Source organism: Stegodyphus dumicola, chromosome X1 (assembly GCF_044657685.1).
Source record: "Stegodyphus dumicola isolate Sdum_Otavi_A_Nest chromosome X1, ASM4465768v1".
Classification (NCBI taxonomy): domain Eukaryota; kingdom Metazoa; phylum Arthropoda; class Arachnida; order Araneae; family Eresidae; genus Stegodyphus; species Stegodyphus dumicola.
The window spans coordinates 157,650,977-157,676,355 of record NC_140780.1 but is presented as its reverse complement, the minus strand read 5'-3'; the positions used below and the strand labels follow the sequence as shown (position 1 = coordinate 157,676,355).

General features: G+C 32.4%; 1 protein-coding gene across 3 annotated transcripts in view; it reads left to right on the top strand.

Annotated features, from left to right (window-relative positions):
* The window catches only part of LOC118182077 (kyphoscoliosis peptidase-like), a 139,120-nt gene that overhangs the window by 3,897 nt on the left and 109,844 nt on the right, over nt 1-25,379 (top strand). For all 3 annotated transcript variants that reach the window (XM_085808511.1, XM_085808512.1, XM_035351358.2), the window contains exon 2: nt 17,228-17,383. In XM_085808511.1, the coding sequence (XP_085664637.1) occupies nt 17,228-17,383 (156 nt within the window). The remainder of the gene's footprint in view (nt 1-17,227; nt 17,384-25,379) is intronic.

The window sequence follows — 25,379 nt, the reverse complement described above, 5'->3', positions numbered from 1 at the left end:
TTTCATCAATCTATTGGAGAGCGATATCTATTGGAGAACGATATCTATTGGAGAACGATATTTCATCAATCTATTGGATAACAATTAGAAATTCGATATTTTTTATCGAATTTCTAATTGTTCTAGAATGCACTTTTCTTCTGGTAGCTTTCCGAAGTTCTGATATTATCAAAGAAGTACCTATAAAAGAATTAAATTTTCCACAAAATGAACGCTTTGTCTCGCTTGCTTAGCTTCGATGCTTTTCCAGAACAATACATATTTTCTACAAGGTCTATCAGTGGTTGTGCGGGAAAGCCGCGGTACGCTGATAGTTCGGTGCGGTGAACAGGCTGGCTGCATGGGTGTTTTTGTGTTTTTCGCCATGTCTATTATGTATATGAGCCAGTTTCCCTTAGAAAGTTTTCCACGAAGGCATCCCTCCCTTTAGGCAGATAGCCCTCATGTGCTTTGCAATAATCAAATAAACCAAACCAAATCAAACTTTTTTTCTACAATTTCAGTTTTGTAAACGTTTTACTTCCTTGTACGAAGTAAAACGGAAGTATTGTAATCGCGAAAAAATTCAGGCATCATATTTCAACGAAAATATCCATTTTCACCGCTATCGAATGCAATTTAACAATGTTTTTCGTGACATCTGTACATAAGGACAAAATAAAGGACTCTTTTCCCCCCAAAAAAATTTATAAAACTGATTTAAAATGAATTCTGAAGAGAATTTTTCGTGTCGTCTGTGAGTACGAATTTATCTAGCATAACTCAAAAAAGGGTAGCCTCAGAACGTTGAAATTTTGTATATAAGCCTGCTATAACATGTAGATGTTATATGTATCTGTTTTGGTTGCAGTCGGCTACACGAAAAGTATATAAATATATATATATATATATGTCAAAATAAGCGGACGCGTCGTGAAATTGGAACAGAGAATTGAGACTAAATTTTTGACATTGTTTATTTAATTCATTAAAACATTTGTCGCGCACAGTTTCAATTGTCTGTTTCGGCGAAATGCGTGATGGAATTAGCTTAGTTCAATTCATTTTAAAAAATTTCCCTTGACTAACCAAAATGAACTTCGAATGGGGCTAATTAACCATTTACCGCTTCTTAATTTTAATTTTATTTTTTATTTTTTATTTTTTATTTTTACCTCTATCAATTAATTAGTATTTTAAATCTACTGAATTCGTTTAGCATATAGCTTACTGCTTTTATTTTTATCTCGATCAATTGATTAGTTTTTAACTGGGTTTTAAATCTACTTAACTCGTTTAGGATATAGCTTACTCTTTTTATTAATTTTACTTGTAAATATTTACATGTTGTATATTTCTTCTTTTTTCACACATTTCATAGCAACTAAATATGCTTATGTTGAAGTTTTCACGGGGCCACAGTTTTTGGTAACTTTTTAGCGTGCGTACTAAAATTTATCTTCTAATTTCCTTAATTTTGCAGCACAATGCGCAAACTTTTTGACCACATAGGTCTTTTTTTTCGTTTGTTCTTACTAATTAACTTCAAATTATATATACTATATATATCCACTCTGTTACTCGGCTCAGTGATCTCAGTTTTTTAGTCTTATAAGTTTGTAAATTTTGCTTCAAAAATGATTGAATTATGTTGTTCTTATCTTCTGGTTAAGGTTTTTATGTCTTTAGTAAATTTGCAGGCAATGTTTGTAGAATTATCAAGAATTTAAAAGTTGTTTAAGAGCCGCTAAGCCTAATTAGTTTTGCCGTGGCAGCCATGTTTGTTTACATTTAAAACTGAGCAGAATAGCCGATTTGTTGCCAATCTAGGCAAACTAAGCTTCGCAACAGCAAAGATAACGCCTTCTTTTATTATTTCGAATTAAATCGTGCTTAATGCATTCTGGAATTTATTCGAGGAAATAAGTGTTTAAGATTTACTTCGTAATTTTTAATATAGATATTGTGAGTTTTTATGTATTTTTGCCTTATCGCGAAGTGAGAACTGAGTTAATTGAATGAGAAATACTGAATCGTCTGTGAAAAACTGTTTCTTTTTTATATGTTTAATTTCTTTTATACATCTTTTTAAATTTATTATAGTATTTGAATAGAAGTGGTAATTCTTCAGATGATATAATTTTTGTGCACTGTGAGTTATAAAATGAATGTTAATGCTGTTAAGTGTACGTAGAGCTGAAGTGTCGCTATGGTAAATAAATATAACTATAAAAAGTGCATTTATTCTATTGTGGCTTATGCACTAGCGACGAAGTAGATTTAATTCAATCCAATAAGTTAAAAGGAAATACAAGAAAAAATGCGTATAATTTAATATTTCGTTTAAGGAAGTCATGAGGTATATACATCAGATATTTTACAATATACTACGCAGTAGCATGAATTTACATATCACACTTTCTATGTCAAGTAGAAGTTTTCCATTTTCAAACAGTTCTCAAATGAGATATCCAACTTCAGCTGAAGTTTCATTTGTTTTTTTCACAAGAAATATAAAGATTTGCACAATCTGGTTGCAAAACAAGCCGAAATAAGCAGTGAATTATGTAAGTAGTTGTTGCTGTGGTAACAAAAATTTGCCTACCAGAAGATTCAAACTATTTTAGCATATGATTACTTTTTTCTTTTAAAATTCTAAGCATTTTCCGATGTTTTATATTAACTTTTCACACTTACAGAAAGTATCTCTAGTTTTAAGCGTTTGATTTTTCCTATTATTTCTGCATATCTTACAACAAGTTGTAAGCTAAAATGCTTAAAGAAAAATGCATGGTGTACGATTACTTCCTCCTTGTAAATAACCGAACCTGTCAAATATGCATCGAGCTCGATGCAGCATAATTGTAGTTAACGTTAAAACAACAAGTCGGTCAAATAACCGATTTTAAGATGTTTAAAATTAAGCAGACTTTCGAAATTTCAAACTAACACTGCCAACATTATATGTACTTTAATTCGAATATTTTACTTTGAAGAACTGATTCCATATTTGTCAGACTGACCAATGTAAATAACCAATACGTAAGAGCTAATATTGCTGTTATGAGGTATATGCTTTTAAACCCTATTGACTCAAATTACGTTCGAAATGCGGAAGCACATGTGAAACATTATGAATGGTTAATATTAATACTTGCGGAACGAAAGAAATGCTACGACAGATGGAATAAATTTACTATAAAACCTTATTTTTGCTAATACATTTACTATACATACTTTGCGGAATTTTTCTTCCTCTAAAATGTATTGATATTTCTAACCTTTGTTTGAAGGAAATAAAATGTTCCAAGTACGAATTATTCTTATTAGATAAAATATCAGGCATCCAAAACATTGGTCCTGCTGGAGCGAAAAGGGAATGTCGAACAACCTGTCAGGATGATTTGAGATGTTGACATACCCATCAATAGTCAGTCAGAGCAAAGTTGTGAGGCGTCATGTCTGTGGGAACTATAATTCTGAAGTAAACATGTAAGTGTCGATGAATGTACGAAACTATTAAGTAGGTATTTTTCACTGAAAACGAGCTTTTTTAGATACCTAATAGCTAAATATTCCCTATTTATTGCTCTTTAGACTTTCTCATCAAAGAAAAAACTTACGAGAAAAAATGAATCGTCGATAATGGTGTTACAAAGTCTAATTAATGACAGATCGTTATATCTGGGTTCAACTTTATTGACTGCTGAGAAAGGTCTTTAATTCTTATGTATGATTTCTTTAAAATAAATCTTTTTTATAAGTTTTTTTGAAATTTGCTTTATCAGCATTTCAATTTTATGAAATGCTTTCTGATTGGAATTACAGCACTGATTCATATCAGAACATCAAGCACTTCGAAAATATTAACCAAGTGAGAAAACTCAAATACATGAATAGATTTGGTTTGTTAATTTTATGATATAAAAACTGTTTAACGCTACACATGTAGTATAAATAATTCTCACAAGTTCCTTACTTCCTAGATCCATTCATAAAAAATAAATCATTGTATACAGCTTTTGATTTTCTTTATTATTGATGTAATGGATACTTCTTAAATTCTTTCTTCTGTTTCTTATTACTGTCTTTCAGATCAAGAACGCAAGCAATAAATACTTCGTATCCGGTCATAGAGTTCATTTGAAAATGCAAAATAGGTCATACAAACAGCGGCGCTCAGTGCCTTATCAGAATACTAGATCCTTTGAATAAAATAAAAATGTTCATACTGTTTTTATTTCCTTTACTACTGAAGCGATGAGCAGTATTTAATTTTTTTTTCTTCTGTCGCTTAAAATTTTCTCTTAGATAAGCTCAATCTACTTTCAGACTATGTTCTTAAACTATCCGAAACTACAAAAATGTCTTATTATTTGTTGAAGAAATTTACACGATTTTACATGATTTCTTGCTGACGACATGTAGCTAAGTACACTGGCATAGTTTTCTCTCAAAACTCAATGAACTTTAATCTCAATGTATTTTCAAATTTAAATTAATTAAATCTTTGACTATAAGGTAATTCTTTGACTGTTCTCAGTGCCCCATGAGAAGTTAATGAGGGGTTGAGAGAAAATTTCGTCTGGGGATTAGCAGTGTAAAACAGAGACTTTTCATCATTTTTAACCTTAAAAATCTTTTTTAGTAGAGAGTTATTTTAGTAATGCAATAATCAACAGGCTCATCCATGTCATTAATATGTGTACTAATATTTATTTAATAATATTTACGTAATAAGACAAAGATTATCTAAACTCCTTGAATTATTAAAATCAAGTATAACTTTTCTTCTGTTAACTTAATTGATTAAATGCAATATAATATTAAGTGAATTTTAATTAATTGCATTCTAAAAATATACTGATAGTAAGATATTCTAAAAGAATTTCTTTCGAAGGGGAGAAGAGTAGAATGATTAGCAGAACTAATTTTAAAAAGTGGTCCCCATTAGAAAAAGTTTAAGAAACGCTGTCTTAGACCTATACACTAGCAATTAATTTTTTGCATCTGGCCACACAGTTCATTTGAAAAAGTGAAATAGAAAATGCTAATAATGCTTTACTAAATTATTAGATCCATTAAATAAAGAAACATGTTATATTTTTTATTTCCTTTATTGTTGAAGCAATGAGTAATTTTTATTTTCTTTGTTTTCTCTCTAATCACTGTCTCTCCGATCGGCAATAAATCTTTGCTTATTGTTGATCTACTTAAAACAGTAGCAATAAATCTGAGAGCAGAATTTCAAAAATAATTGTCAGGCAATAGCGCAAGTTTCAAACTTAGCAGTTATCGTGAGCAACAAATTGTGTAAGCGGAGCAAAAAAAAGGTATGTGCTCATAAAGTCTTTATTATTACTTACAATTTAGAAAATTCCTATTTGACGAAAAATGCCTAAATATGTCATAACGTTTTTATGTTTTTGAAACCAGAAATAAATACGTAATTCTGCGTATTTGGTAGAGGCAGTTTTATCTAAAAATGTTTCTCGTCAAATATAACATGAGATAATCGTCCTTTAGGGGAAGGGGCATTGAAAAGAAGGAAACTATTAAAATTTTATATTAGATTTATTAAAATTTAACTCAAATAACCTAATTTTTTAGAACTTATGTTAGTAATTGGTTGTAATTTTCAATAAGCTTCCATGAATTTAAACATACCGCTAAAACAATTAATGGAAAATAAAATAGTATTTTCGCTGAAATTAAAATTTATATTTCTTTATACGTATTTTATATCAGCTAAATATCATTTTGATGCGACTGGATAAAATTACAAAATACAGTGTGAGAGGACTATAAGATAAAAATAATTCGACGTTTATGACGAATTATTCAATCTCCGAATATTAAAGCTGTACAGTAAATTGCAGTTAACTCCATTTGCCTACGTTTTCCATCCACAAATAAAGTAATCGAAGCTGTACAGTAAACTGTTGAAGTTTTCCGTCTTTAAGTAAAGCAAACTTGTAAATTTCACTTCTGTATATATATATATATATATATATATGAGAATTCTTGGCACTAGCTTACGACAAATAATATAGGAGAATATACTTTTAAACATAAATTTTCTGATTTAAATTAAAAATGAAACAGAAAGTCCCTTTATGTATTTTATTTTTATTTGTTATTTTATTTATTTATTTATTTTTATTTGATGAGTGTTATCAAGAATTCCTTGGTTGTGAGCAAAAAATTATTACGAGTAAAAAACTTTTAAAGTAAAACAAGGTAGATTACAAATTTAAGCAAATATTTTAGAAGCTTAACGATAACTCTGAAGGATATGTAGATAGTTTTTTTTTTCTGCAGAAGTTATACGTTTACTCTATTGCTTTAAAGTACCAAATCACCTAATGCAAGCATAACACACTGCCGCCCGACTTTTAGCACCGTCTAACTGCTAACGTACTCGTATTATTTATTGATACGTCCATCTGCAACTATATTAACTGAAAGTTTAACAAAAACAAAACTAAACAAATGCACGTGCAAATTGAATCAAATGCAAAGTGAAAATTGCTAATTGCCTAGCGCAAACCTTGGCTTCCCCTTCACTAAGTGCTGGTGAAGAGTTTGTGACTAGCAGAAATTTATAACGGCAAACTAATTTACAGTAGCAAAAAATCTATAGTAGAAAGCATGTGCATCCCAGGCATTGTTCTACGGACAATTATAACAATAGAACTTTTTGGTCGATATGCTAATACCCAGTGGATCATACGTCCTTTTATTGGTGAAAATAAAGAAAAAGAAATTAGAGTGACAACCAGCTTATGCTGCCAAACGGTTTCTGAAAAGCTTTTCAACTAGTGGATTATTTTTACTCTAACTAGTTCCCATTCTGGTGGAAAGTGATGAAAGCAGAAATTATAGAAAATTTAGAATAATAAGATAACTGACTTAATAATAATAATTATAAAAAACCTTACAAGGCAATAACCTTTCTGTCAATTATTCTCAAACTTTTTGGTATTGTATGCAACATATTTGGTATCAAATCTAGTACATCCACAAGAAAAAGCTTCCGAAACTGACCAGTTTTAAAAACATTTTGTAATGTTTTTGTAAAATTATTGAAGTTATTTTCAATTTGCCGGAAAACATATTTTTTTTATAAAAATATCGCAAATAATACAAAGCTGTTTCAGAATGCCTAACTATTGTCTTAATGCTGTCTCTTATTCAGAACTGCTCTAATGATTTTCGAAAAAAATACATTTAAAGGATATACATAAGTAATAAGACTAGAGAAAGGCTATTTTGCCAACTGGGAAAAGTAGCCAAATGCCGTCGACAGCTGAAATGAAAAGTTGCCAAAAGTAAGCCGACTAGTTGCACAATTTCCCTTCCTGGATGTCTGCTGGCATTTTGAAGGAATAAGCAAATGTTTGAATTCACAGATTATACCTTGAAAATGGATAAGCAGTATAGTTAATAAATTTCGAAATAGAATTCAGCTTAATGATTCTGTCATTAAGTATTTAAAAAACAAGCTTTTAAGTGCATGACCTAACCACTTTAAAATGCAGAAGTGTATTAAAGGATTTAATTAATTAATTTAGAATGCTAAATCATTCGAAATATGGGTATTTTACAGCTGAAGGATACTGTACATATGCTTGAGTATTAGAACTGGTCATGCTAAATTTAGTAAATGTTGGTTACCTTAAAATGCAAAAGTCGTAGAGATAAGCAAACAGAAACTAAGCAGTTAAATTCCTTTTTAGTTCCTTTACTTAAGTACCTTTTAAAATACTTTTACATTGATATTACTTTATGTATGCATTTGACAGAGAACGAATCATAATGCTACTTATCAAAAGAAATAAAAATGCTATCTAACGAATAAACCATCTAGTAGAATATTTTGTCTGTTGATACAGAGATACCATTAACGAAAAAACTATATTAAAATATATTAAAAAATACATTAAAATTTTTTAACCAAGATCGGTAAGAAATTAGCTATGCCCCTGCAGTTAACTCGGAATCTTCTGACTACTAGTCGTACTGCTACTACTTACACCACGAAGGTATGCAATGAGGAAGGCAAAAATGCCTTTCAGCCTTTCTTTTACAAAATTCTCAGTAGTAAACCTTTCTATATTTTCTTCAGGAATTTGCTTAAAAATAAAGGTTAAGTAATAATAAATAAATGCTTAAAAATGTACCGATTATAAATTTGTTATCCAGATTTAAAGACGACAGGTTACGATTCCCCTTATTCTGAGTGACGTTTGAAAGATACATACACTGTCCCATTCCACTCGAATCGTTACGCCAATGCTGCCTTTGAAGAGATCTCTTATGTTAATGGAGACGTTATACTTCGAAACTCACAACTGAAGAAAACAATAGCTTCTTTAGTTCATTTTTAAAGCTGCTCGCATAAAGTTTCCCGCCTACCCGTGGGAAAAAGTGTACCACAGTTTGAAAAAAGCCACTAGACCAAAATTCTTTTGTCTTAACACTTACTTTGCAAAGTACAATTTTGCTAAGTGCTGTTCTGTGTATTTCCTTCTCTATTAACAAAATTTCATAATTGTGAAGTACAGAGCTCCTGATTTACTAGTTTAATAACTTTGATGCAGCCCACAGTTAATTGAAAATCACGGTAAATCTGAATACAGTTAGAAAAGCATAAGAAAAAGGAATAAACCATATTATAATTAACAGAAAGTTGCAACTAGCAATTACTTTACTTCTATTTTAAGTGGTTTTATCTGGAGCATATATTCAATTCGTTCCGTACATTAAATCGACATTCAAAACAAAAAGAACACAATATAAATAACGGAATAATAAACATAATTGCACATAAAAAGAGCTATTTATAAATGGCATTAAAAGAACAATATTTTACAAGAGCCACGTCATTGAGTTCAAACTTGAAGGAAAAAATGTGGTTATAATTGTTTTTAGTACATAGTGTTTATTATATTTCTGGTTTCTCTTAAGTCTCTTAAGTGCATAAAAATAATTCTCAGGTACGATGACATTTCATGCTATCAATCCTGTTATCCTACGTATTCTTTTTTCTTCCTGTTTCCTGCAAACAGTTTTGTTTTATGCTGATGGTCTTTCCATCATTCCACAATAAGCAATTTTTTTTTTTTTTTTTTTTTTTTTTTTTTTTTCAAACAGGGCTCGGTTAATCCGAAGTTCAGCTCTCTCTCTCCCACATACACACATGGCCTCGTCGGGAATTGACTATATGCCTTGAATATTAGATTGGAAATTTTTAAAAGAATAAAAAGGAAAATGGAATAACTCTAAAGCAAAGGGACAAAGTATTGAAATGAAATTAAAGCATTGAAAAATATTCATTAATCATAATTCTGCACCTGCTATGATCGTGTATATGCTTTTTCGCCCAATGATGTTTCGTCCAAAAATCCCTTACTCCATCAATGGGCAGAAATTCGACCTCCCTTTGGTGGTTCTTTCTCCCCCTCGGATGCTCTTTAGTCCAAATATCTTTTATCCTTGTCCCGCCAAGCGGAGTGGTTATCCTTTCGATATCACTCGCGTCTCCCTCGTTCTCTCAAAGCCAAGATTGTTCTGCGTTTTCTGCTTACTAAGAAGCTGTCCACAAAAATTTTTGTTTATGCTATCCGTTTTCAACTCATTCGCATAAGATATTCCACATAACAATATAGCTTCAATATAATATTTTCTATATTATTATTATTATGTATTTTTATGAATATTACTAAATTCAATAAATATGTGCAATAGTCTGTGCTTGTTTTAACTCATTTATAAAAAACGCATTCTATTATAATGACGAAAGCTTTGAAAATATTATAAAAGACTTCATTTTATAATGAGGGAATAACTCAAGTTTCCGTAGTTCAGGGGGTATTCGTAGAGACAAGCCACTTCTGATTCTGATGAATTTTCTATGATACAGCGACCTGAATATTTTCCCAATTCAGTTCTAGATAATTTCGGATTCAGCTGAATAATTTCAATTTTAAGGCAATTTATTGCTACAGTATTATTCATCATATGATTTGAGAGTTATAATTCGAATTTACTGCAGGATTGCATGTATTCCTTATAATGGCTTTTAAAACTAACTTAAAATTATTAAGGAAACTATTTTTGCATCAGATACCAAAAACCATCTCATGACCTAATGGCAGTTCACGATCGAAATTTTGGCTACACTTGTTTTAGATGTTACTTAACATAGTCTGAACAGGAAAAATTTTACTATACATATTACAGGAAGAAAGAAAAAGACCATAATAATCAAAAAGACTAATACTCATTTGATCCGATACCTAATTTGAAACTGAATATTAAATCAAGTATCATGATTTTTATTCGGTTATCTACCTTTGAAGAAAAACGGGTTTTGATTAATTTCTGAGATACGAAATCTATCAGCCTAGCAGGAGGGTTGACTTAATGGAATGTCTTTTTTTTTTTTTTTTTTTTTTTTTTTACCAGAATTTGACTCGTCTTCACTTGACATGTATGGAAAATTATGAGTAGCGAGTTTTTTTCATTAAGAAGTTACTTTGTATTAATATATGTTAATATTCCTAAAGGAGAATTTTTAAGTGTGTTGCTCTAGCCTCAGGCAGATGAAAAGAAATTTTTAGCATTCTAATTCATTACCAAGAGTTTTAAACAAAATCGTAGTAAAAAAGACTTTTTTCAATGAGCGATTAAATTGCGATATTCAAAAAAAAAGTTACATTTTATTAATCAAATAGTTCTTTCCTTTCCTTTCAATAAATACTTAAAAAACCTATTTCTGAAATGTTACGCTGCACTAATCCCGTTTGACATCAAAAATAAAAATAATGCGAGTGAAAAATAATTTCTTATTGTTATATGGAAGTAATCATTATTTTATGTATACACAAGTCTAATTTGTGAAACTAATGATTTTATTATACTTATTTAATTATTTTTATCATAAAGAATTTACCAACTCTTTTATTGCTTTTGACCTTGTAAGGTATTTCCTCCCACTTTCCTAGCGTGCCTTCGGGGTGTAGTGGTTCTGCACGCTGGGTCGGTATTCAAGAGTCGGGGTCGGTTCGATTCTCGGCGAAGGCGGTTGCTAATTTTTCATCTTGCCTGTTTCCAAAAAAAATCCTAATGTCTCTACCGTAGACGTCGCGGTTTAAATACCACTCCTCCTCATTAAGTATTCAGAGTTATTCCAAAACTACGTTCTGGCCGGAAGTAGTAAGTTGAAGTTAAGAATTTGACAGGAAAAAACCTTTAACTTAAAATTTAACTGTTAATAAAAGTAACATAATCCTTACAACCTAAATTTATATATATTATGTAAATAAATAAATGTCTAAATTGAGATTAAAATTCCTATGTTCAAAGTATTAAAATATTTATGCTGAAGAAAAAAGCATTTTCCATTCAAAAAAGCTTTGGTTGAATTGATTATGCTAAACATACTACGGCTATCTGCCTAAGAGGAGGGATGCTTTCGTAGAAGACTTTCTAAGTGAAACTGGCTCGTATACATCAAAATCTTTGTAATCGCATTAAATCCATATTCAATTAAGTTAGTACATAAGCTAAATGCAAATTCTACGCAGAAATTATTCATAAAGAACTTTTAAACACAACTACTTATTAATTAGCCAACCTTACAGAAACATCTATAATAAACAGAATTAAAACGTTTCATAAAAAACTAAATATTACTTTAAATTCAAACTACAACAGATTTACTAACTTATATGCACTTCCCAAATTCCATAAAACACCATTAAAATTCAGATTTAATAGCAAATGGAACTAATAATTAAAAGAAAAATATAGACTATTATTTTTCAATTCAACTTAAAAAAATCTGTAAATTTATTTTCAACGATTGTAACACTAATCACACCTATTGCTGGATCATCCATAATAACACTCCTGTCATTAATGCCATTCAAACAATTAACATATAAAACACTAACTGCTATGATTTTGAAAACTTATATACCTCACTTCCTCTAGAAGAAATCTATACTAGTCAACTAGATCCACCTAAACTCTTCCCTGATATGCTCACAATTATAAATCTTAACAAATGGGAAACCTACCTCAAATGCACACTTTTTCATAACTACATCAAATTTCAAAATCAACTTTTTAAGCAAGTCAGAGGTCTGCCTATGGGCTCACATTCCAGTACCTCGCTCTGTAATATCTTTTTATTTATCAAAGAATTTAACTTCCAAAAAAATCTACAACCACAAGAGTTAAATTACTACAAGCACACCTACAGATATATTGATGACCTTATTACGATTAATAATTTTAATCAAATTAAACACTCCGAGATTTATTCAAATTGTCTTACACTTAATAAAACTAATAATTCACAAAATAGCATAAACTATCTAGATCTACAAATCATTAACTACAAAAAAATTTTACTTTTTGACAAAACAAGAAACTTCAATTTCAATACTAACAAATTAATAAATTGGAATTCCAATATATCCAAAAAAGCAATTAACAATACAATAATAAATCAAATACAACGAATTAAAAATATCTGCACAGATACGATAGATCTATAACGCGAAATTATGCTCCTTATTAAAATTCTCAAAAATAATCTAATACCCAATCAAATTATTAACCATTGCCTTAAAAGAGTAGGCATTAAATACTCACTCTAAATCATTTAACTGATAGGGTTATGATAATTTGTTCCTAAACCTGAGAAGGCGGTATAAGTTGGATGACTATCAGTTGAAGGATTTGTACATAGTGTAATTACTAAACTGTATATAATGTAAAAAGCTAATTGTCTTCAGACTTATCCTGTTACTAAAAAAATGGGCCTATTTCATAATTTTTAGTCTGTCAAATAGCTCTTTGACAGTGAAAATTCCTTTTTTCCTTTCTTAAATTCTTCATCGTTACGACACGACAATTAGCCAGAAATTAATTAATTTCCATTCACTAGTATTTACAAAAAATTTTAACAGACGGTTTCACTCAAATAACAGCTCCACAGCAAACGTCCCTCAAGAATTCCTAGTCCCTCCCACACCATAAATTACTTCACACAAGTCTTACCGACTGATATAATTCAAAGCCCCCGCTGCCGCTAAAGAATTTTCTGAACACAACACTTCTGAGTCAGACGCGAAGAGAACACTTTGCCCACTCCCAACTAGAAAGAACGTAAGTTAGTTAAGGCTTTTTCTGGCCTTTATATCTTCATGTGCATTCACTTTTATTATTATATATATTTTTTATTTTTATTTTCTGATTTGTTTTTACAAATATTGCATTATTTTTCTTATATTTAGTAATTTTCTAATGTTTATTTCTACTATTTTGAATTATATTTCATAATGACAATTTCCAATGTTTAATTTTTACAAATAATATTGAACTCAAATGCATAAACACGAGGGTGTCGGGGAATGCTTACTCGAGCGATATCACTTTTACTGCAATTGCTTTTCACTCAAAATTGAATTAGCTAAAATACTTAATCGGAATAAGTTCTTTGGATCTCTGCATTGGTTCCCTTCTATTCACAGAAATGTTTGGCCTGACTTGAATTGCCGGTTTGGCATCGCTTTATTGCTCGAGTAAAGGACGAAACACCTTCGTATTTATTTCTTAATTATTGTTCATTGAACGGGAGTTGGTTTGTTTCCTTTGAAAAGTCAACTAATTTCCGCTTGTCAATGATAATGTCAATGATTACTTGCATTTAATTCTTGCTTTTAATTTATTCCTTTAAAATTGTTATTCATGATTTAATTCCAGTCCCCGTTAAACATCTTTAACAATTTACATTCAAGTTAATTAAAAACATCTTTCGAAATAGAACTTACTAAGTATGAATTCACTCTTTTCAGATCATTCTACTATAATTAATCTTAGGAGATAATATAATCAATTTTATTTAGTAAATAAATTATATATATATATATATATATATATATATATGTAATGATATTTTTAAATCAATTGATTAAATTAAATTCTAATCATATTGCTTAATAAAGTGTTGGCGATTCTCTACCTAAATTGTATCCCTGTTCCAAATTTTGGGGTAATCCCTTCTTTATTATAAATTATATTAACCTGTTGGCGCTCGCCTAATCGCCAAACTCATAAATCTGTCATATTACATAAAGTCCTTAAGAAAACCCCTGATGAGAAGGTAGCGTCACCTCGTGATTTCAATTAATATCGCTGATTGGATGAGCAACATGAGGCACACATATCTATAAATAGGGCTTCTCCCCCCCTCGAGGTACAGGAGGGAACGCTTGTGAGATGTATGCTAAAATAAACGTATCACTTTATATTCAGAAATTTGTCTCATTCCTGTTGCCCCGGCTGCACAACACAAATAATGTATGAGAAAATACATTTCATATATATTTGCGGAAGAGGAATGTTTAAAACCTATTGCTAAAAAGTACATTTGCCACTGTAGTTCCTGAGTAAAATAGTTACATCATGTATAAAAAACCAGCAATACTAAATAAGTCTAAGTTATAGCGTAAAATTTAATGTAAAAATTACAAAACGAGATAACTTCAAAATAAAAAAGGGATGAGAAAAACTAATAAATTTTAATAATTTTAAAATGATGCCCTTAAATAATTAAAATCATTTCAAATGTACTTTTTATCAATAGCTTTTAAACATTCCTCTCCTTCGCAAATATTTTTTAAATTTTGCAGCTCAATGCGCAAAATTCTTGACCACTAAAGTCTCTCTTGTTCATGTTATCTTTCTACTTTTATATATACACACATAACCGTGTCCACAAAAGTCCTTACCCAGCCTTTATTTTCACCACCTTTGGTTGGTACCCACATATACTTCCAATTGCAAATGTCTTTTTCATGATGCAAAGATCCATGGTTTCGCATTTTTAAATTAAAAAAAAAAAAAAATTGTTTTGCATAAAATACGAAATCCAACTTTTGACATGTTCTTTTAGTTCTTGTACTTATATTTGGAAAAATTTTATGCATGTTGTATGAAATAAAATACAAGTTTGACTCTCACATGACAAACATTGACCAAGATATTTAAGTTCAAAATTCTTAATATTTAACGTCATTTTAAATTTGCAATTAAGTGCCGATTAATAAAAAAAATTAGAATAATTCAATGTTGATTTTCCTACTTAAGTGCGATTCACCGATATTCTTTTATGATTGACTAGGGTCTGTATGGATTATTTTGTAACATTCAGTATGTCGAAAAAATTTATCACACAAGTAACTTATAAGTTTCCAAAAAGTCTAAAAATATAGTATTAATATTCTCATGAAATTTCATTAGTTCATAATCATAATCTTATAATCGTAAAAAATTCCATTTTAGTGCAATTTTTTCTTTTTTAATTAATGCGAATAATAATATGAGCTAGCTGCGTACCCAAACTCTTTCTCTCTGTGCCAGCGTTTTCTAAAACACAAATTCTGTAAACTTTTATGAATAACCTCTCCTTTTTGGAAACAGAAATTATAATGATCAATATTTTTCACAATAATCTGCATAGAAATTCTCGTTATGTAATATTTTTAAAGTCATGTAATCTCTCTTTTTCTAAACTATATATTTTCTTTTTAATTATGAACAAATGCAAATGGTTCACTCTTCAATTTATGTATGATCCCTGATTATGATTCCGATTTCAGTATCAAATACCTGGGTTAATTTTTGTCGTATTATAGTCAAACATTTGCGCTTAATTTTTTATAACGAGTATAAAACTTTTCTAAACATAAGTATAAGGAAACTTGTAAAAAGTTACACTTCGTAATTTTTACGCAATTGGTTTCTTTAAATTTTAAAATTGAGCAAGGGGGAGGCAGCTGCTTTAGCTGAACGATTAGTTGGGAAGCCAGATTAACTACGGAATTTTATAAATTCATTTTAGAAAAGGAATTATGATTGCCATCTTTCAACACTGGAACACATCAAGCAGTATCAGAATAATTCTGTATTACAAGCAGTGAAGCTAACTAAGAGAAAAATTAATAACCTTAGTTTATTTTGTAAAAAGCTGGAATTCCCTATTACTCTACAATCCATTTCCTAACATTAAAATTTATTTTTGGAAGCAACGTATTGAAGTTAACTTTCGGTTCTTTTTTCTAACACACTGAGTTATATAAACTAAATAAACTTAGAAATCACCACGCTGCAGATATTAATAATTTTCGATTAGTTTTCCTAAATTTGAACTAGAGTTCTTGCTGCTCTTACTTCGTCATGATAAGCTTTCTAAAGTTCACTGACTAGGTATAGATGGCAAGATAAATGCCAATACTTTGTCGCAGCAGACCTAACGCATTACTTCATCTGGCCATTGAAATAGCATCAGGAGACTAAGCAAGGAGGTTTTAAAATGAAATGCAACTCATTATTAGTCTTTGGCTTCATTGTTGGTATAAAATTTTCCGTTGAAAGTATGATTCGAAATTTTGTCTTGTATCCTGTATTATAGACAATTTGAATTTCTGTAATATTCATTTGACTTTTAGTGTGAATACTCTTAAATTAAATTTTCGATAAAAGGATATAACTGTAAGGATAAAATGGATTCTTTTAAAATAGAAAAATTGTAATTAAACATGAAATTAATATTTAACAGGATGAGAATCTTACGTAGTTTAAGTTATTCGAATATGATAAAACATACGAGGGCTATCTTTCTAAAGGTGGAGTACACTCGAGAGGGATTTTCGGAGGAAACTGGCTGATATTCACGTTACACATGGGTTAGAATTCAGGTAGAACGTAACAGTATCAACCATCTTAACCACTCGGCCATTGGTGGAGGGGGCTTATGTAGTTCAGAAATAAATCTCTTCCATTAGAATGCCTTACAGAAACCTAAATTGAGGTAAATACAGTCTCTTGAGAACTTATCCAGAAACTTCCCTATTTTCAGAAAGATCACTGCATATTACAGGATTAGAAATGTTAGAATCTCTTCTGCATTCTAAAAAAAAAAAAAAAAAAATAGGAAACTTTTACCACTTGTAGAGGGAAGAAACTAATCCTTTATGAAGCTCGTTTTGTAATAGTTTTTGAAGGACATCTATATATGTTACTTTTTAAGTAGCTCTTACTTTGATTACACTTATAAATTGCTGCATAGGTACAAATTTCAACGTAAATCTTTTTAACTTTGTTTAAAACATTGTCATAATACTTACTATGTGTCATTATGATAGGCAATAAAATAATATTATTTTTATAGGTGGGCGTGATGGGTTGCGGTGGTAGCCGAGCAAGCCGACTGGTCTCCCCGCTTAGCAAAGCAGTTATCTCTTGGAACGGCACGGCGCCACAACCCACGGCTCTTCAACTAAAAGAACGCCTGCGTCTTATGGCCTCCAAAGACGCAGCTGTGCAGGTAATATTTTTAATAAATTATCTGTTTAGAAACGAAACGTCATAAGCAGGATGTAGAAATGTCATAGGTATGAGGTCCGTATGAGTTCTACATTAAATTGCCGCTTAACACTTTGACTGACAAAAAACTACGAGATATTTCATAGGTTGTTTACTTCCCCAGGACACCAACTAAGAGTTATCTCATCGCTTCACTACTTGCCATATTTGTACAGCTACGAAAGTCATGGTATAGCAGTATAAATATATGAATAAATGGGCTCAGGAAAGAGAAGAAAAATCAGGTTTGGCTTAAATAAACAGAAAATACAATTATACAAACTTTATTCAAACAGAATAACACTTTTATGGTTTGTGATAATTTTTAAAACAAACTTCCACGCAAAGTGTTGGCTGCTTTTTTTTTTTTTTTTTTTTTTTTTTTTTTCAGATTGGATAGAAGTAACGTGTCTCGCTGAGTTTTTCAGCTTTGGTATAAACTCGGCATGGCTTTGTCGGAAGCAGTTTTTTTTTCTTCGGTAGATGGAATATTCTGTAAATAATGAAACTCTTGCGATCTTGCTTTTTTTTAAACTGATTCAATTTCTTCTGCAATCAAAGCGTCGACGAATGCTTGTCTAATCTTTATAAGTTTTATTTTAGAAGTTTGTGCGCATTGTGTGTGCATTTCTCCATAATATGTAAAGCAACCTTTTTAAGCCATCTAATACTTTTTCTTAGAGATGTGTAATATGACAGCATTTAATCTGATCGATCAATGCCAGATATTCCTAGATTGTAGTTCCGAATTATATTCGGTTTCATCGAAAGATTTACATTGCGATTGGACACCTCTACCATTTCAAAAACATGCATATTTGAAATGGTAAGAGCATCTCGCTTGTCTTTCCATTTACATAAAGTAACAGAACCATCTTGCTGCCAAAAAAAAGTCTTATTTTCCTAATTTTCGATTCCCCACATCTCTGGGATTCCCCTTTCTGTTATTTCGGAGAGTTTCATACGAAAGTTTTTCGTGAAGTTATTAATTTTGTAAGAGCAACGGAATTTTAAAAATTATTCATGTATACTATACATCCCTTGTCGAGATAATCTTCATGTAAGTGTAAGACAATATCAGTAGTGTGACCTAGATTGTTGTGAGATTCCTCACATTTTCCGCTGTAAACTTTTATTTTCATGACAACACCATCTGATTCACATAGCTCATACAGCCCGACACCATATTTGTGCTTTTATTTTTTATGTACTGGCGAAACTGGTACTGGCGGACTTCATAATATCATTAATTCGTCGATACAATTTTTTTTTATTTTGCACATAGTTTCAGCGCATAATATCATTTAAATTATTTAGTGTGGGTCACACCTTGTATAATCTGTCAGGAAATGGTATTGAGTTATCAACGAAGTGAAAATACCGCAATAACAATTGAAATCTATTTCCACTCATACGTGATCACCAAAACTTTACATAATGCATTTTGTTTTTATTCCAGTAATGTTCTATTAAAGGAAACGAACAAGGGCCCATTTGCAATAGAAGTCTAAAAAAACTTTCATTTCTGCAATGCTAACGTCTTTCTACTGTAACAGCCTTATAGATTTTTTTATTTGATTATGTTTTGCAATTTCTTGTACAGTCTAGCAGCGAAAATATGCAAAATAAATCTAGCAGGGTTTGGACTGTAAGATTTGTCATATCCAACTTCAAACCAATATTTTCTTGAAAAATAAATAGTTTGGGACTTTTGGCGATTTTCTTTCACAAATTACCATTCGTAATTGGAATGGATTCTTGAAAAGCATCGTAATTGTCTTCAGGTTCGGAGACAACTTCATCATCACTGTTCTCACTTGAATTCTCAAGAAGGTGCATAATCGCTATTGTTGTTACCATCCTCACTGACAGTCTCGTAAATTTCTGGATCACTTAGATTATTAGCGTAGTACTCGATTTCTTTTTCCTTAAGTGTTCATTTTCTATCCAAAACGGGGCATTTATAATTTGATCATAAAATAACACACACAAGAAAGATACAAATTGTATGCGCTCGGCACTATGTCTCTATTATTACTAACAAATTTATACATAGTTTCTGACTCATCTCTAGCAAAGCGGCAGGTTGAAGCGCTTCTGAGCATGAATTATCTCGTAGTTGGCTTTCGTGAAGAGATTTCTATTAAATATGTGAACTAGGATGTCAAAATTGGCTTTTTAGACTGAAATCGTGAAACGTTCCGAGGCAATCAACGTGTTAACCCGGCTTCGCTATAAAGATGCAGAACACTGCAGTTAAATAAGTGACAATACCAATCGTCTCCACTTACTCCATTCCGTAAGAGCAACGGAATTATAAAAATCATTCATGTATACTATACATCCCTTGTCGAGATAGTCTTCATGTAAGTGTAAGACAATATCAGTAGTGCGAACTAGATTATTGTGAGATTCCTCACATTTTCCGCTGTAAACTTTTATTTTCATGACAACACCGTCGGATTCACATAGCTCATACAGCCCGACACCATATTTGTGCTTTTTATTTTTTATGTACATACGAACACCATTATCACTATTTTATCATTCAAAATTAAATACATACAGACTCTGGAGTATAAAGATGTGATCTCATACATTGTATGCAAAAATCGTACACTAAGAACAGTCTATCTTAGAAATAATTTACATATAGAATAAATGAGCCGAATTTATTGAGCAAAACAGCCATAATTTGATCACGGATGGCTTCAAAAGGTATTCAAGATAAACGCTGTAGAATGATGAATCAATGGTATCCTGTTTTTCCTTTTATGTTTTTGTTGTTACTTATGCTCACTTGTTTGACAGTAACATCACCCAAGCCCACGAAATTCCTCGTGGCACGAAATTCCTCTTGAGCTCTGGTGGGACCATTCGTCCTTCAGGATCTTTGAACTTACGCTTGGACCTTCTAACTTCTTGGTCAGACACAATTGTATCGGCTGCCTTTTTATCTCTTTTCGTCCTCAATTCTGGACCTTCTTGGGCTTCCCTCGTAGTTGTTGCCGCTGGAAAACGTGGCTTGCGTCTTGTTGATTCAGTCCGTCGTTGAAATTGCTATTTCGCTGGAACCTCCTCAGCAGGCCTTAGTCTCTTAGCCGGCCGGTGTTATTGTTGAAACCTCGGTTCTGTCTCTTTGGTTTGTCGGCGTTACCTTCCTCCGTTTCTGTGCGCCTGGACCTTTTCTGGGTTGGACCCGCTTGGCCAGTGATTGATCCGTTTCCTTTTTTGTGTTGGGGGACTCCATCTGGGCTGTTTGAGCTGGCGGAATTCTTTCCTCCCTTCCAGGATCCTGAAATAAATCCTGTAAAACTTGAAAGTCATTACGGGTGTAGTAAGGCTTTATTTGGTCAATATTTGCAACCAGTTGGTGGCCATTTTCGGCTTTAAATAAAAAGTGGCCTAAATAAAAAGTGGCTTCCCGTATTCCCTCAACTATGTATGGGCCTTCAAACCTGGGTTCAAATTTTGCCACTCTGTTTTCGGGTGCGGATGATAATGAGTGTTTTACCTTGAGGACCTTCTGCCCCACTTTATATTCCATTTCCCTTCTATTTCTATCATAATAAATTTTCTGCTTCTACCTTGCTACATCAGAGTTCTTAATTGCTTCATCGATAATTCTCTGTATGTCTTTTAACTTGAATTCTTCTTGCTTTCCTTTGCTGTACAAAGAACAGCTTGTCCAAAGGCATCAGAGTTTTTCTTCCGCGGGGCTCTTCTGCGTAGTATCATGCTTTGCTGTTCTCAACGCAAAATCTAACTCACGGACAAAGCTGTCCCAGCGGTCATGGTAATTCTTAAAGTATCCCCTGATAATTTTTACAATATTCTTATTTACGCGTTTCGCAATATTCGATTGCGGTCTATATGGTACCATTTTTAGATGGCGTATGCCAAGTTCTGTGCACAAATTTTTAAATATACTGCTAACAAACTGTTTTCCGTCATCTGATTTTACTTTTAGTGGGGCCCCGTATTTTAAAATATACTTATTTAAAAACGAATCTGCGACTATTTTAGCTGAAGCTTGTTTAAGAAGGACTATTTCTACCCATTTTGAAAAATGGTCTATAATCGTTAACAAATATATATTTTTATTCTAAGGTATATATTTTTGTTCTAGGGTAAGGTCCGAGCAAATCTATGCCAACCATTTCATTTGGGAAAGTGGTCTTTATGTTTTTAAGTAACTGGGCTGTAATTAACATCATTTATTAATTGGCACAAATGGCACGACTTAACATATGCCGTAACTACTCTTTGCAACTGCAGAAAATAAACCGCTTGGCGTACCCTCTGTACGGTTTTTCGAATTCCGAAATGACCAGTGGACAGCAGATCATACAATTCTTCTAAAATATTTAAACGTATACTCTTTGGGATCACTGACCGGTATTCCTGATTATCATTTGTTACTTTCGTGTAGAATAACAGTTTGTCGATTATTTCGTAATGCTCTGCCCTATTGCGAATAGCTGTTAAATCTAGATGATCGAAATTTTCAGGGTCTTCGAGATATGCGTAAATGTCTTTAAATTCCGGATCCTTTCGTAATTCTCCCACTATGGCTTCACGGGATTCAATAACTTTTGAAGTGAGCATAGCACACTTAACTGGCTTCCCCCCTCATCGATTTTTATTCTTGAAAGGGCATCGGCAACTAAATTTTGTTTTCCCGCCATGTGTTTTATAATTAAATTAAATTCTTGTAGTTTTAATGTCCACCGTATCAGGCGAGGCGATAAATTTTTCCCCGAATACAAGCGACCGACTGCCGTATGGTCCGAGGATACTGTTATCGGAGAACTGCCGAAGTAGACTCGAAATTTCTAAACCGCTAATAAAACAGCTAGCGTTTCTCACTCTGTTGCTGAATAGTTCCTTTGGGTAGAATTCAGCGTTTTCGAAAAGAAGGCTATCGGTTGCCCTTTCTGGGAAACAGCTCCAATTGCATAATTGCATAATCGGATGTATTGCATAATCGGATGCGTCTGCAGCAATCTATAGATCTTGTTCGCCATCTGGGAATTTGAGGACTGGGGCATTACTTGGGCGGCAATTACTTTTTGTCCTGTGGTTTTAAATAGCCTATAGCGACGAAAATGTTTCTTAAGGAACTCTTCTGAGAGAAATGAACCCTAAGCCTCGGTGTCCAGGAGGGCAATGGTTGGTATATTATTTACAAGAATATGTATCTCCGGCATGGCTAGATTTTGTACCACCACTGTATTTAGACTAATTTCTGAGGGGCTTTTCTTCCCACTCGGTGACCGTTCCCCCTTCTCCATCACCGGTTTTCATTTAAATTTTGGTTCCCCGCCCCCTCTTTTCGCTGATTTTTGTATCCGCCACCCTTAGATTTATCCGATCTTTTGTTATTGGACTTTTCACTTTTTCCCATCTGCCTATACGCATTCTGTTGAACTTGTGGTTTCTTCTGAGGAATAAACCTTGAATGTTGCCCAAACTGGTTTCGCACGCGCTTTCTCCGAGTTCCTTCTGCTTTGGAACTTCACCGTGAGCTGAAATAGATCTTCTAATATTTGCGGGTTACGGACTTCGAGGAAATCTTGAGCTGACGGTAGTAGACGCGGTATAATTACCTCGATAAGTTCTTTATCGGGCCTCTTCCCGTATAATAAATTGAATATTTGAATTTTTCCTAGAATAAACTTCGTCAACTCATCGAAATTACTTTGATATTTACTAAACAATTCTGATTCTAACTTCGCACGTTCTTTAACAACTGGAAATGCTTTTGATAATGCAGACTTTAAGTTTTCCCAGCTGTATGATTCTGAACCTGGGTTTCCCAAGAAGAACTTGCCAATCCCTTTATACCAGCTGAGGACTTTATTGTACAACTCCAATTGTACAACTTAAAACTGTAGTAGCGAAGATCAGTTTCTGCAGCTGGTTCACAGGATGGAAAGTGAAATTCATGTCTAGTTGCTCCAAGAAGGTCATCACTGAGCCTTTGCCGTAAAATGTAGCGGCTGGCTTCATAGAGGCACGCATTGTTTCCAAGATAAATTCCAATCCTTCCATTGGATTCGTGGACGTCTGAGGGACCTGAAAGTTTGGAGGGGTCAACTTGAACTTCCCACATTCTAACGACATGGTCCGTTGAAAACTTTTCGGACTCCAAATGTAGGATTCTCCGCTGTGTGGTAAGTTAAAAGTTAAAAGTGAAGATTCTTAAGAACTGGTAAGCAAATAATCGCTTGAGTTCGTGAGACAATAAATAAACTTGGTTAAAAGACCCGTTATTATTCAACTAAGATTTAACAGAACTCCGTCTTGGAGTTGAACAATAAAGCCGACACTTGGGCTTAAACTTAAGAGTCTAAGAATCAAACTAAACTAATCTTAACTAAAGAGATATAGCCGAAGCTATCAAAATTCTAACAGAGTTGGCCCCTTAACACTAATTGACTGCGAAGCTATCAAAGACCTAAAGTACGGCCGAGGATAATAATAGCTTATGAGAGAGTAGCCTAAAAAGGTGGACGCGTGCAGCCAAAATATCTGGTATCTCTCTCACTAAGACAGTAGAACTTCACGGTTAAATACCGCTCTTCCTCATTAGCATTTCAGACGTGATTCTAAAACTGCGTTCTGGCTGGAAGTGATAAGTTGAAATTAAGAAGCGATAGAAAAGGAAGTTTTAACTCAAAATTTAACTGTTAATAAAATTAAATAAAATTAATTTGTAAAATAAAATAAAATAAATTTGTAAAATAAAATTAATATAATCCTTACAAGACCAGAATTATTATCTAGCCAATTTCGATTTAGACACTCCGATATATCCCTATGTATCCTTATCGCATGAGGATCATTTTCGGCAAGATTCAGAACGGACCAGTTACTCCTTGACTGTTTCTTAAGCCAGTGCTTCTCAGTCTGTAGCCCGCGGATCGCAAGTAGTTGTTGAAGCCTGCCCTTGGCGTCCTCTTAGATTTCCAAAAAAAGACAAAAATGTAAAATTGAAAATAACTGAGTATGCCACACTATTGTTGAAATTCTCGGAATTTAGAAATTACTCATGTAAACGTCTATTATTTTTCCTCCTAAGGCTAGTATTTAATAAAAAGTATTACCGGTTACCCTATGTACGAACTTCCCACTCTAGTCTTAGCAACAAATGATGAATTCAAAGCCCTATGACTGTGTTGCTTCTCATGATCCTTTCGCTGCACTTCTGCTGCCGAACCTGTAACCTAATTGGAGACCACTGCAATTCATCAAAGTATCGAACCTTTTTTTCATGTGTTTACGATTTTCTTAATGGTATTGGACACTCAGTAAAATATCACGTGCTCTAATTAAATACAACTTTATTAGTTAAAACTCGGACGGGTGTCTATATTAATTTTTTCATTCGCGTTTTCCCATATGCCACTGGAAAAAATTTTAGATCCCGCTCATTTTAACATCTGAGAGAATCAGATCTAGAAATTGAAATTAGAACATTTCCTCTTTTTTTTTATTTTTAGCTCATCACAACTAATTCGTAAGGAAGTACATTCATGTCGATTCATCTCTTATTAGTGCAACAGTTATGTAGTTGCTAAGCATTCTTATCATGTGATAGACATTAGTAGTCATCTCTGCTGCATAGGGTCCATTTTGCATAATGGAAAACCTTCGAACCGGAAGTTAAGAAAGAAAAAAATATGATGATACCCTTCATTTAAGCAGTGCTAATATTGTAGAATTATCTTATGTAATTAGGCTATTAATATCAGTAATGGTAGTGCTATTAAAAAAATATATAGCGGTACTGTAACTATTCAAAGAAAAAATACTTTCATAAATATGTCAAGATTAATTTAGAATTTGGATTTAGAAGGCAATTAGAATGAATCAAAACCTGAGTGCGTTGCATGCTACAAAATGCTTGCAAACGAGTGTATGAAACTCGCGAAAAAGAAACGGCATTTAGAAAC